This window comes from Neopsephotus bourkii, unplaced genomic scaffold (assembly GCF_033783945.1).
Source record: "Neopsephotus bourkii isolate Nb327-2 ecotype Australia unplaced genomic scaffold, CSIRO-AGI_Nbou_v1 NB_567, whole genome shotgun sequence".
In the NCBI taxonomy this organism is placed as follows: Eukaryota; Metazoa; Chordata; class Aves; order Psittaciformes; family Psittacidae; genus Neopsephotus; species Neopsephotus bourkii.
This window is the reverse complement of record NW_026901068.1, coordinates 1113259-1127612: the sequence shown is the minus strand read 5'-3', so window position 1 is coordinate 1127612 and position 14354 is coordinate 1113259. Positions and strand designations below refer to the sequence as shown.

Below are 14354 nucleotides of genomic sequence, written 5' to 3'. Positions count from 1 at the left end.
TATAGTTTGATATTTCTTTGTACTATTTTTCTCTATTAATTGGGTCAAATGAGACTTCCACTGAGAATTTCATTAGCTCATAACTACTCAAGTCCCATCACATCTACTTAAACTGCTTTTGTTAATGTGTTTGGTCAATGAGGGTGAACAATGAATCATACTACTGTGCTCAAAATTCTCCCTGAACTTGGTGCAGATGTCATAGTCAAATACAGGGGAGTGCAAATGTATAGCATCTTCCTGAGAATTTACTGGGACATCTTTGGGAGACAGCATTGAAATGCTGTGTCATCACTCAAGTAATGTGAGTTTTATAACTCATGCACCTGTAAGAAATCTTTAGTTTCTGGTTTTGAAAACTTAAGACTCTTCAAGGGTAAAAAAGCCTCTCAAGTCTGAACACAAGTAAGTTGCTTCTTTTCTAATACAGATATAGAGTGCAACAAGCAAGAATGTACTTTTCAAATCCATTTCCTCAATGACTCAAAGGATGACATGCAAAAGAGAAGCTGTGGATGCCACCTCCCTGGAATTGTTCAAGGCCAAGTTGGACAAGGGGCAACGTGGTCTAGTGGAAGGTGTCCCTGCCCATGGCAGGGGGCTTGGAACAGGATAATTTTAAAGTCCCTTCCAACCCAAACTGTTCTATGATTCTAAGTACTGAGAAAGGTGAACTTTTAGAACAGAGGCAGGAGAACACCTGCCTTACTTACTTACTCCAGGAATTTAGTGAACTTACTCCAGAAGAAAGCCTGAAGTAAGCTTTTACGGGGAAGAGACTCTTCATGCTTATTTCCAGCTGCCACCATTAGGTAACTCATTATATCATCCAAACTTCATCTTTTACCAGTGAACCTTAGATTTTCTCTGCAGTGTGTCAGTGCATTACTAATTTACTTAATGATAAAAACATTTCAGATTTAAACATGGAAAGAATGGTAGCTCATTTCTCATTTGGGATGCTGTTCTGGATTATCTACACATTCATGCAAACACCACATTCATTTATAACAGGAGACAAAGACCAAAAAAATTACACTTTTCAATCAATTCTGGAATATACCAAAACTCATGATAATTTCACAATTTTAAACAATAATAAATTCATTATTTATCCAGCAATAGGTAAAAATGAGATAATTAAAGCTGTATTTCTTTCAAAAGGAAAAAACTGTGTTCCATCATACCCTAACTTCCAACCTAAAACTGCTCCATAATGAATCAAATAATCATACCCAAGTATACATTATTGCATGATATAACATGAAGATATTTGATCAGGGTTCATTACAATACATATTTCTATGGAGTGTTTCCAAAAGAAAAAAAATTGGTAAATTAAATTTTACAATTATTACATTTTCAAATTCATAGGGCAGAAAGTAGTAAGCATGGAAATAAAAAGTTAATAGCAGCAAAGAGGAGCAAACAGCAAGATATTGCAGCTATCACAAATCCCAGAGACTGAATACAAGTGACAGTACTACACTGTGTAATAAAAGTGTAAAAGATCCACAAACTCTTTGTAATCATATATACACTGGTTTAGGTGTGTCATTCAATCCATATAAAACATCAAGTAATAGGTTATTGCCACTGTTTTCTAGAATAGAAACTTACAGTTTATTTTAAAAAATACAGCCAAAATAGAATTTACCAATTTAGGCAGCTTTCAAGACATCCACAGTGATTTTATTTTAATACAACAGCAAGACAATTACAGTGACGTTGTAGTGCTTACACTAAAGTGGCCGTACTAGCAAACTGCCACCGCTGAACAAACCAGACTGGTTTCAAACTGAACAGACTGACCTTCACCCACACTGGAGAACACACAAAGACAGTAACGGCACGGACAGATAAGGTTGTAACTGCAGAAAGTATTGCAATAAGTGTATTTCTGAAAAGTTTATAACAATCATTTGCACCAGGAACTTAACCAGTATGAAACAAGCAACATAAACCCATGGGTTTATGTACAACATACACTTCCATGAAGAATGTTTGAACCAGTAAGCTTATTATGCGTGTAGCATCACTCCCATCTTTACAAGACAGGGTTCTGAAAAGTATAAAATTGTTATGCCTTTCATGTGATTTATATGTAAACGATTTTTCTTGCTCTGAATATTGACAAATTTAAAGTTGTTGAAACTAAACTTGTCCTTCTGTTGTCAGAGAGACTTTTTATTTTTTGGCTAGTGAATGTGACAGCTTGGTTAAATCCTGATGGGTTTGAAAACTGTCAGACTGCTGAAGATCAAAAAGTTGAAAAATAAATCAAAGGTGAAAAGGTCACAAAAATAATGATATTTTAATATCCATGATGAAGTGAACTTTAATATTCACATTTTTGTTAGCTGATTAACAACATTACTCAGCAACAGGAAGGAAACCAGCAATATTATCCAGCCTTTCATCTAGGAGCAAAGAACATTAATTCACAAGGCTAGAAATGACAATAGATCATAGGTGTTGGAAACACTGAAGGTCTGAGATGAAGATAACAATATGCTCCATTTAACTGAGCAGCAGTTATATTAAAAAAGCAAAACAACAAAACCAGAACTTGTGTTTCACCTTCCCATGAACTGTTGCATTATTCTCAGATGACCACAGTGCTTAACATCCAGAAATAAGGAAGAAACATGTTCATCCCTGCATTAATATACCTGTTTTAAAGCTCCCATTCCTGAGAAAACCCAGTTACGCCTCACTCCTTATCAAAAGCATGAATTTATAGCTTAAGAATGATTAATGATTTTTAAATGACTAATGAAAAATCTTCATAAGCAAAGTGAGTAACACTGAAGCAACCACCTGCAGTATGGGATCCAGCTTCTAGCTCATCATGAAGACAAGAAAGATAGGCAGCATAAAGCAGCTGCACCCTACCTTTAAATCAATACTGAACTTAGGATGAAAATTTATTATTATGAAAAGATGTAAGAAAAGTTTTTGGATAAAAGGTTACTTACCAGTAGCCAGAGCTCTTTGCAATGTGCTGTCTGTGTGCACAGTTGCTTTGTGGAGGTCCAAATGTCAGAGGTATCCAGAATCATAAAGTGTTTGTTTTTTTTTTCCCAACAAACACCTGAATTTAAACAACCCGATGGGAAACATGACCAAGGTTCTTGTGCTTTTGAGTTAACACACCCTAGGAAAGTAGTCACGACCCAGCAGTCAGTGGTAATGGCAGGGCACACGTTATTGAAGTAGGCTAACTTGTATGCAGACAGACTAGGGCACAAAGAGGAAGCAAGAACAGAAATCCAGAGGAAATAAGGTTCTCCGGTCATCTCATCCAAAACAGCACTCTGACAAAAAAAAAGAAAAGAAAAAAAAAAAAAAAAAAGGCAAAACCCCAGCATACCACCTATGGAAAGCAGCTAAATTCCCATCAGGGATTAAAAGAACCTTGCTAGGGTATGTAGAGATGCGATCATGAAGGCCAGGGCTCAGCTAGGGCTGAAATTGGTCAAAGATGTCAAGAACAAGAAAAAAGGGTTCTTCAGATATATACAAGCAGTAAGCAGAAGCACAGGGAAGATGCAGACCTGCTGCCTAACAGGGCAGGGAAAATACTCAGTGGTCATGCTGACAAGGCAGAGGTTCTCAGCATCTTCTTTGCCTCTGTCTTTACCAGCAGAGCTGGACCACAGAGCACAGGATCAAATAGCTCTGACAATGTGTTGACCCACCAGCAGTGGAGGAAGGACTGGTCTGCAGCCTCCTGCAAGGGCTCAACCCAAAAAAGTCCATAGGTGCAGAAGAAATTCACCCTAAGGTATTAAGTGTCTGACATTGGTGCAAGGCAACTGTCTATAATCTTTGGAAAATCTTGGAGATCTGGATATAAGAAAGAATTTGCTTATGCTAAGAACAATCAGTAACGGCAACAACTTCCCAGGAATGCAGTGGAGTCCCCACCAGTGGAAGCTTATAAGATGGAACTGGATAGAGTGCTAGATAATCTCATCTAGGCTCCCTTTCCTGTGAAAGGTTGCACTGGATGATCTTTTCAGGTCCCTTCCAACCTGGACTGCTCTATGATAAAGAGGAATGAGCCAAAGGATTCAGTCACTGAAGACTAGTATCTGCAGGACTCATATTTTCTGTTTGTCACAGAATCATAGAATAGTTAGGGTTGGAAAGGACCTTAAGATCATCAAGTTCCAACCCCCCTGCCATGGGCAGGGACACCTCGCTCTAAACCATATTACCCAAGGCCTCGTCCAACCTAGCCTTGAACACTGCCAGGGATGAAGCATTCACAACCTCCCCAGGCAACCTATTCCAGTGCCTCACTACCCTAACAGGAAAGAATTTCCTCCTTATATCCAATCTAAACTTCCCCTGTTTAAGTTTTAACCCATTACCCCTTGTCCTGTCACTACAGTTCCTAATGAAGAATCCCTCCCCAGCATCCCTATAGGCCCCCTTCAGATACTGGAAGGCTGCTATGAGGTCTCCACGCAGCCTTCTCTTCTCCAGGCTCAACAGCCCCAACTTTCTCAGCCAATCTTCATATGTGAGGTGCTCCAGTCCCGATCATCCTCGTGGCTCTCCTCTGGACTTGTTCCAACAGTTCCATGTCCTTCTTATGTTGAGGACACCAGAACTGCACACAATACTCCAGGTGAGGTCTCACGAGAGCAGAATAAAGGGGCAGGATCACCTCCTTCGAGCTGCTGGTCACACTCCTTTTGATGCAGCCCAGGATACGGTTGGCTTTCTGGGCTGCAAGCGCACACTGAAGCCGGCTCATGTTCATTTTCTCATCGACCAGCACCCCCAAGTCCTTCTCTGCAGGGCTGCTCTGAATCTCTTCTCTGCCCAGAGTCTCTGAAACAGGATGGTCCCATGGAAGAGGCTGTGTGAGCCGAATCTTTTGACCAGCCGTAAACCAAGAACTGTGTATGATACCTGAGGCTCAAATGATGGATTTAAAGATTTCTGTAAGGATGGGAGAGAGATTTGCACAATGTACTGCATTTAAAAGGGAAACAAGATAATATTTCTGTCTTACTATTATCTGGGTTACATGAGTGTGGAGAATACTGGAGTACAACGCTTCCAAGATTATTAGAATGCCTGGGAAACCACTTTCCAAAATACTCAGGAACAATGTGCCGTCAGCTTCCTTAAAAAGTTTAACAGAGGACTTTAAATCTTCCATGCCTGTTAGTGCTAGAAGCAGGTCAAGGACAGCAAAGGGCTAGCAAGTAGGGTCAGAATTTCCAAGGAGAGAAGAAGAGTTATACACCTCCCATCTGCAACTTGGTCCTACTGATGGCAAGCTGGGCCTCTTAACTGTTGGGGAGAGAAGCAGCACAGCATATTGGCAGCAACTCTTTCATATATCCATAAACCCTGCTGATGAGATAGATGCATACATCCCAAGACCCAATAGTCCTCACATTGCTCTCCAAGGGGACCCAGATGAAGAGCTTGAATCCTGCATCCTTTGAAAGGTGGAATGTAGGAAGAGCTCAGCAGACACAGCCAGCTCCAACACTGAAGGCAGGTCAGTACTCCAGCAAGTCAGTAAATGCCAGGGCAGGGCAGGACAGACGGTGCCATCCCATCAGGGGTCCTCTGCAGTGAGTGCTTTGCCTGTGGTGTTGGCTGTGACCAATCCTGTAGTAAAACCTCAAATTACATAGCTTGGGTGGAAGAAGATCCGAACAGCTCAGGTAGTGGAATTGAAAAGAACACAGAAAGTCAGTGTCAGAGGCAGTTCTCCAATTCTTTTTGGCTGGCTGAGGTCCTCAGGTGCTGAGAAAAACTACAGAAGCCTCATCTAGTAGTCTCCTGGTGTTAGGGTGGCCTTGGACCTGCTGGTGCAGAGCGGGCAAAGACCCCCATTTAAGATGATCTTTTGGCTGAGCAATTCCTGGTGCCATCATATGTGTGTTGCTGAGGCTCTTCCTCACCCAGTGTTGCTGGAGAAAGAGAAGATTTGTGATAAACAGAACTCAGCCTTGATCCAAGGTTTATATAATCCTGAATTCTAGCATCAGAGATAGACCACTACTACTACGATAATTTGTATTTTAAGCAACAGCTGTTAAATGTGCTAGGGATGTATAAAGGCCCACTGAAAAACGAAGCAAGAAGCAACTATGTCAGTGTTACTTGTCAGTGAGGCACATGCCTCAGGATAGAAAAAAACCATCCTTAGATGTAGCTATGAAGTATGTATGACTCAGGTAACATATATGAAGGATCTAGACCCACTTCTAATAAGGACAGGAAAAGCATCCGAGACCATGCTCACATAGGGAGGGGCACTGAATTTGACACACTCAAATTTAAACAATAAGCATATAAGATTGATTGGAAAAGAGAACTGCATAGCCAAAGGCTAACAATATTAAAAAAAAATGAAGACATGAACACAAGAGGCATCTAGAGTGTCTCCACTGTTGTGCACCGAGTATGACAGAGGAAGTGGTAGTGTGAAAAAGCTTTAACTTCTAAGACTAGAAAAAGCAGGACGATGCTGTCTCTGAATACCTGCAGCATACACTTCTCTGTTAGTTTTCCATAGTATAAAACAGCTGATGTCTACCAAGAGGTAGTACTACAACACAGTATTCCATTGCACCCACAAAACAGTCAGTATTGATCAACTGCAGCAACCTCTCATCAAAGTGTTTTAAAATGTGAACTTTTCCTACTTTCCAGCGTTTCCAGCGTTCTCTACTGCCCAGTGTTTCATTCAACAAGAAACAAATCTCTCTTTAAAACAAATGGAAAACTATGTTTGGTTATAACAGTCTTGCTGCCATGGAAACCCTGACCTGTTCAGGATGTTTGATCATGTATTTTCCATTTGACCAGTAAGAAAGAACTAGTAGCAAAACAATGAAAACGCAACTCAGAGAGAGAAGTTAATTTATTTCTCCAAACCATCAAACTAAGTTGAGATACCTTAGTTCAGTCAAAGCTTCTTCAGCTTCTTCACAAGCTTGGACTTCATAAACAAATATTCCAAGTTCATCTATCTATAAAAATAGGATGGACAATTCTTGACTTTCTTCAGATACCAAGTAAATTTACAAGTCCTTGAAGATCAGATGAAAAATAGGAAGTGATCCTATATTCCTTAATACACTCCATCACGTTTCCCAAGTGTACTGGAAAGGAGGAATATTAGCCTTCTTTGAAAAGGTGCGTGGGAAGGCTTATTGCCATCTCTTGGAGACAGGGTATGCATTTACATCAGCATGACTGCCATGGTACGGAATACTTGACTAGTACTTTTATATTGTATGACTGATTATCTGGGAGTTGTAGTCCGTTGTCTCCATTCGCAGAATATATGGGATGATGCTGTCAATCTGAACGTTGCCAATTAGTCCTGCAAAGAACAGTTCTTCAGTGATGGCAGCACTCATCAGCCTCAGAGCAGGCAATCTGAGAAGAAGTCTAGACAGTCTAGAAAGCAAGTTGGGTAAAAAGTTAGTTGTGGTCACAGATTTTGGTGTTATTCATGTTATCAGTAAGGGGAAAAAATAACAAATGACAATACTGGCCAAAATTTGCTGTATCTAGTTCCTGAAAGGCTTAAATATTTAAATCAGGACAGTATTAAATTTATGTTCAGACATGTCTTTAAACAGTACAAAAAACATGATTATGCATGTCAATTACAGGGACAGTATCATGTTTGGACTTAAGACTAAATGAGGAAATACTCCCAAGTAGATGCAATTCAAACATTAAAAATATTTATTTCCAATATTTCAGTTTGGAAATGAATAATGAATGAGTAGATAAATAATACTCATAATATGTATGAGTACCTGCATAATATTTCAAGTGCTCTAAAGATCATTTCTTACCTTTACAGAAGCAAGAAGAAAATGTACATATTTATTACAAGAAATAATCACCAGTGCTCTGAAAAAAGAATCAATCAAGTAAGTTTACAGACCTGTAAGTATCATCCGGATATGCTTTTGTTACATAGTCTTGGAACTCCATGTAAGCTCTTTCTTGAAATTTCTCAATCTGTACCACATTTTCTAGACCTGGATGATCTGGAAAAAAAACCCACTCTACATTGTTATACCTGTTCTAGATAAGACAGACTAAAATCCATAGAGATTATCTATCTGTAAGCATACCAAAATCATCATTTGGTAGCTGTAGCAACTTCACACTTTTAGTGGAGGACATTGCTTTAACTCACCATACTTATTCTACGTTTATATTTTGTTTAGTTCTTTAGAAATACAACCGGACATTTTGAAGATTTGCCTTGGTTTAAACCACAACAAGAATTCAAATAAAGGTAGTGCTTGCAGTGTTACATCAATCTCAATCATACAGCTCTGTTCTCTATGTAGCATTGTTTCAATACACTCACATTTACTGGACAATTGTATGCACAGATAGCATTTGGGTGGGACGCAAAGGATAAAATTAAGATCAGTGGAAAAAGCAGAATAAAAGGCTATGAAGCACTTGTTTCCTAAAAACTGGAGAAGATATGGAGCAGATTATTCTTTTCCAACTGTTTGGTGCAAAACTTTCAAATGTGTTAAACATTATTTTTAGCTTAAACACTTGAAATGTAAATCTTGCTAAAATGAAAGGGTATTAACCTAACTGCCAAGTCACATTTGGAAATTATTATCTGCTGGCTCTGAACACTTTATGTGGTCTGTAATTTTTATTATCCATCCATCTTAATGTAAATATTTTACTGTCATAGCAGCATGACAAATCATGTAGATTTTATTTTTCAGAAATGGGATCATAAATGAGCTGCCAAATGATGTCAGATAAAAGATTATTTCTAACAATCACTCCTCTCCAAATATATGGCCTTGTGTCAAGAAAATCAGGAGGGTTTGGCCTAGAAGCTTTCAAAACAATTACATGAATCACTGGACTTCCCTAAACACATTGCTTCACAGAGGAATATTTCATCCTATACAGTAATTCAGTCATTCCAAAAGCATGGCTTCAAATTAATGCAGAGGACAAGAGCTTAGTAAGTTTGGAAAGAAGGAATTCATTTTGAAGAAGTGTCACTGACATGCAATATGCATCCCTTCATGATGCTGCTTTTAGAGCAATGTCAGAAACACACCTATAAGTCAACTTTTGAAAACAGTAGTTTGAAGACCACTGCTTGTAGACAAGCAGCCGCTTATGAAGATGCAAAGCCTTCTCAGCACTCCTTTACACTCCTCTGCCCAAGGTTGTCTTCTGACAGTAAAAGAGCTGGCATGGCACAGATGATTTTCAGTAATCTTCCAAGTCTCCAGCTATGGAAGATAGTAAATCAGTAGGGCCTCCTACAGCAGATGTTCTTACCTCAGGACCCTGCCACATGTGCAACCCAGCCCCATCCTGCAGCAGAGCAGAAAAATCCCTGAAATCATAATGTCTGACCTATGAATCACTTGACAGAACATCCTTTCTACTAAAGGTATTATTGAACATGACTTTCAGATACATGAAGATTTCATTACACGGCTCATAGGATCAATACTGACAACACATTGTCATGAAAGCAGCTACGCATCATTTGGAATGCTATCCTGAAAGCATGTGAGCTAAAGAAAATCATCTCAATCATGCCTTTTCCCAAGATATGTTTCCTTCTACCTTTTGTGTTATACAATCTAGCTGGGAGGAGACAAATTAACTTCTGATTAAACAAGTATGTAAGTATCGCTTTGCAAGTGTGAGGTTCACAAAGAAGTATTTTCTGGTGTCTATTCTGGAGTGATTCTTCAGACAGGCCAACAGATCATCTCATGAACCCTAGTAGACATTGCGCTAGATAATCTATTCAGTCACTGTCATAACCAGAGGACTACTCTTCTTCCATCTTGTAGACTAATCTCCCGGGGGAAAAATAATCATTATTTTATCTTCACTGTCTAATGTATGTCCATTAACGGCACTTGGGGTACATTAGGCAATCTTCTAAGAAGACAAAAGTAACAATACATGGGAATGTTTGTGGTGCTTATTCACCAGATATGCTACATGTAACACTTATTTCCAAAATATCTATGTGAAGTGAGGTGATGTGTTTCTGTAATTTTGCATATGAGAATGGATGCTGAGGAAGATGGTCTTTCATACATTAAAAGCCCAATTTCAATCCATCTCAGCTGAATGTGCAAGAGCAACACTTCTGAAAATTAAACTACAGGTCCTCAGAAAAAGTACCCTAGTAAGGAGGCACAAAATTAAAAGTGATAAATAAATAAGTATTTTGTAAAACATCAGTGGTAGAGGCAAGAGTAAAAGTCTTCAAAGCAACATTCAACTATTTACATTAAGATTAACCCTCCTCTTCCTACAGGCCTCATTACAAACCTTCCAAGGCTCCTCAACAAACGAGGCAATAATTATACAGGTGATAGTAACTGCATGAAACGAAAACAGGCACAAGTTACATAGCAAAAATTAGCGCAGATTAAAGTTTAACATTTGTAATACTACATACCAGGACTGAAGAGGACGATTGCTTTCAAATACGCATATTCATATCCATCTAGGCAAAGCTTAACCATGCTGTTGCAGAACTCTTGCAATTTGAAGATATGCTCCATTACTAGTTTTCCTCTGTCTGTTGACAGCTTATCTAAGTCAATACACACATAAATAAAAGACCCCTGAGTCAATGCACATGCACAAAATATGATCACACTGGATTTTTTAAATAAAAATTTTATTAAGAGTCCAACAGTGGGGAATCTGTGCTGACTATGAACTCACATACTAGGTCTGAATAATCTTGACACCAACAATCATGAACCATAACAAGCTTTTTTTCCCCCTTCACATTGTACAGTTAGGTCTCCTCCTGCCACTCCAGTAACCAGGGGTGGACTAGAACTTGAAATGATCTGAGGAAGGGAAAGACTACAAGCAAACAATACACTACTACTGCAGATCTGCACTCTAAGGGTCAGGGGCCATGAGATTAGGTTAGTGTACCGTATCGTGGGTTATTTCAGTCAGTCCAAGACCATGCTACTGCTGGAAAAGAAGGTGCACTATACCTTTCGTGATTTGCATTTAGGGGAATGTGTAGTTGTGCAGAGCTGTTCCCCTTGGGTCAGTAATAGCTGATACTGTCCCCTTCACAATCCATCAAACTAGGTTCCCTGGGCCCCACAAAATTGCTATCTCTTGGAGATGCTGCAGCTGGCATGCTACACAACCGGAAGATACTGGTTATGAATTTCTGATTTTTGCATTCAAATTAGAGAGCACAAATACATACTTGTAGTAATGGTAAAAACATGATTAATTACTACAATACCGTTTTTGGTGAACACGCTTAAAATTATACAGACCAATGGAACTCCTTAAATTCCATTTGTATCTCTTTAAAGACATTCACAAATCTGAGAGTATCTTTAGCTGTACATTTAGTCATTTAATCAGTTTAATTATAAACTATTGTTACCTACAGGAGGATCTTGTGGGTATTTTAAAGCATGAAAACCCCTGAGAAACAATTTTTTAATACCCTCATCATAAAAGGAGAGGAAAAAATCTAGTTTGGTGAGCTGTTTCTCTACATCCTACCAATCTGGTTTTGCATAGCACTAACAGTCAATTTTCATACATATAATAGCAAATTACCCCAAAATCCAGTTAAGCCTGAAAATGCTAATATTTTTGTATGCATCTACCTTATAAAAAATGCGTTAAGGCTATGAACAGATGAAGACTACACTATTTCTGACTGTTTAGCTTTTAGTGCTAACAACCCTGTGAATGTTGAGAAGCACACAAAGAAGATTATCTCAAAGACTCGCCTACTGCTCAGAACATTTCCTTCACTGTAAATGAAAGAGGAGGCAGCTGATATCTCTTCCATTTGAGTAAATAATATGCACAAGATGCAGGCTGCAGGATTACTTAAGTACAAAGTAGGCTTTGTGAAGATGTTGAAGACTTGCACGTAGTCTAAAGCTAGTGTACAGATGTCAACAAGCCAAGTTATGTGAAGGAAATACATCACCAAGTTGGCATTTTGCTGCTTTGTTTCACAGCTCTGAACAGCAAGGAGATACTGAACAGCCTGAAAAATTCCTAATTTGAGCTGACAGTATTAACAGAACAGCAGTACACTGTTAGACATTGCACACACACACACACACACACACTAAAAATAACCCCAGAAAATGCAATGCTAACCCACATCAGATAAACGGACAATTTATTCTTTTTAATTTGGGGGTTAAGTATTAGCATTAGTGACTTCTGTGAAATTTCTAAAATAATCCATCTTGTGAGCTGTATTTTCTACTGTTATTTTGTTTCTGTGCTACCAACAAACCTCTATAAACAGTAAATTTTCATTAACAGCTGAAGGATAAGCAAAAGCTTCTGCCAGTTCCAAGCTTAAAACCCATGAACTAATTCCCCAAGACTGGCAATGAGCATATCATACACCTTACCTTGCTGTAAGCTGCCATGAAGGTGATTAACAAATGCACCTAATATAGTTGCCACATTCATAACTTGTGAGCATTGTGCAAGACCAAGCGTGAAAAGTTCGTTCCAGCAGGCTTTTACTAATGATATGCTGTTGTCCTGCCTGTTAAAAATTACAGTAATTTCAGTTAAAAACCTCGGCCTTTTGCATTCACTTTTTTTTTTTTTTACCTGAAGAAGAAATCATAAAATATTCACCTAATTCAGCCATTGTAAACAGTACCAAAATGAAAGCTTGCATCAGAAACAGTTTTACTTGCATATCAAGACTAAAATACTTGGTTTAGAGAGACTTTTGTAAAGAAATAATTTTTGGTTTAATGAGCTAAAAGGGGATGGATGGATTTCCATCACAAAAGCTGCAGTTACAGTAAAAGAAAGCGGAAGCGACAGTAAATGACAATGTCTAGGCACATTCCATCATGCTAGTTTTTCTTTTTTGCATGCATGGACAAAGAAAGCTTGCATTGTTCCTGTACTGTGGATGTAGAACAGGCTCAAAGGTCTGGTTTGTTTGTTGTCTTTTTCTTCTACTTGAAATCTGGCATGTTGGTGTAATTTTTAGATTAAAAATATACGTGAAATGGAAAACATGGGATCAAGTTACAGAAAATAGCAGGCAGGAAGCTCAGTATCACCTTCATGTCTGGAACAGAGTTTGAAATACAAGACTTCAAAGTGTAAATAGAAGTCACGAGGATTCCTTTGCTGCAAGAATTAGTCCTTAAATTACACTTCATCTCTAGTCAGGTTTTTTTTTTCCCCAAATGCTTAAAATTAGGTATATGAATCCATATTGAGGCACTTGCGTATTAGTAACCTAACTTTGAGTACTGCCAAGCATCTCTAACTTGTAGAGCTTAACAAGAGCTCGGTACCTTAAAAAGGAAATCCTAGCAATGAGGAGGCAATTTCAGGTACCATGTTTCACAGTTTTAGCCAGTAAATAAAAATAATGAAATATAAAAGAAGCACAAGACCTATCAAAGAAGAAAAGCACATTAAAACCAGGATTTCAACTACGGGAATACAATGGAATGGATTTTTGCAAGAACGTTGATGTAATCTTCAAGAACATTTCTGATGATTTACAATCATCAATACTAAGCAGCCAAATGACAAAAGATTAATATACACTTGCCCTGTACCAGATCACAGAGAGCTTACCTAGAGCAGTATTTCTTACTATGATCAAGTTCCTGTTACGGTAGACATGACACTGTACATGCAGCTTCTACACGTATTTGTCACATCCTCATTTATCTCCTGTCATAGGGACTATGCTGAGGAACACTAAAAACAGGGTGTACTGGCTACTCAGCTGGTACGTGTGTAAAGAAATGTACCATTTAGAGGACCTTTATGGCTGATCAAACTCAGAGCAGAACTGAATGATTGAATTTAGACCAGAACCACCTGATCAAACCTAAGCAGCCTCAAAAAAAGAAGAGTCTGTAACCAGACTGATGAACATTTCAGTAGGAATCTCTCTTGCCTACAAAGATGGAGGAAGATGAAGTAAGCAGTACTTTGATATCGTTAACTGCATCAGTATGCCAAAGCCAACTATCTTGCCAGGACTAAGGAAACTAAGAAACCACTTGGACAGAACTATCTATCTTCTGTATGAAACTATTACTACGGTTTTGTTTGGGATGTTGCTAACAAGAAAATAATAGGAAACCCTATTTACTAAAAAATTATTAAAGTGCAGGTGTTTGATTGTTATAAAATGTCCTTTTTCCTTCAAAACTGAACCGGAATACCTGAACTGGACTGAAATTTTACTTCAAAACTGAACCGAAATACCTGAACTGGACTGAAAACTACTGGGAGTAGTTTTGATTCAGAAAATTTACCTGCATGAC

At 38.5% G+C, this 14354-nt stretch overlaps 1 protein-coding gene across 8 annotated transcripts in view; it reads right to left on the bottom strand.

Annotated features, from left to right (window-relative positions):
• Window positions 1-6883: 6883 nt before the first annotated feature.
• Window positions 6884-14354, bottom strand: part of NR2C1 (nuclear receptor subfamily 2 group C member 1) — a 49407-nt gene continuing 41936 nt past the window's right edge. For all 8 annotated transcript variants that reach the window (XM_061351258.1, XM_061351261.1, XM_061351255.1 and 5 more), the window contains 4 exons: window positions 12450-12589; window positions 10481-10618; window positions 7943-8048; window positions 6884-7443 (listed from right to left, as the gene is read on the bottom strand). In XM_061351258.1, the coding sequence (XP_061207242.1) occupies window positions 7269-7443; window positions 7943-8048; window positions 10481-10618; window positions 12450-12589 (559 nt within the window). In that variant the 3' untranslated portion in view covers window positions 6884-7268. The remainder of the gene's footprint in view (window positions 7444-7942; window positions 8049-10480; window positions 10619-12449; window positions 12590-14354) is intronic.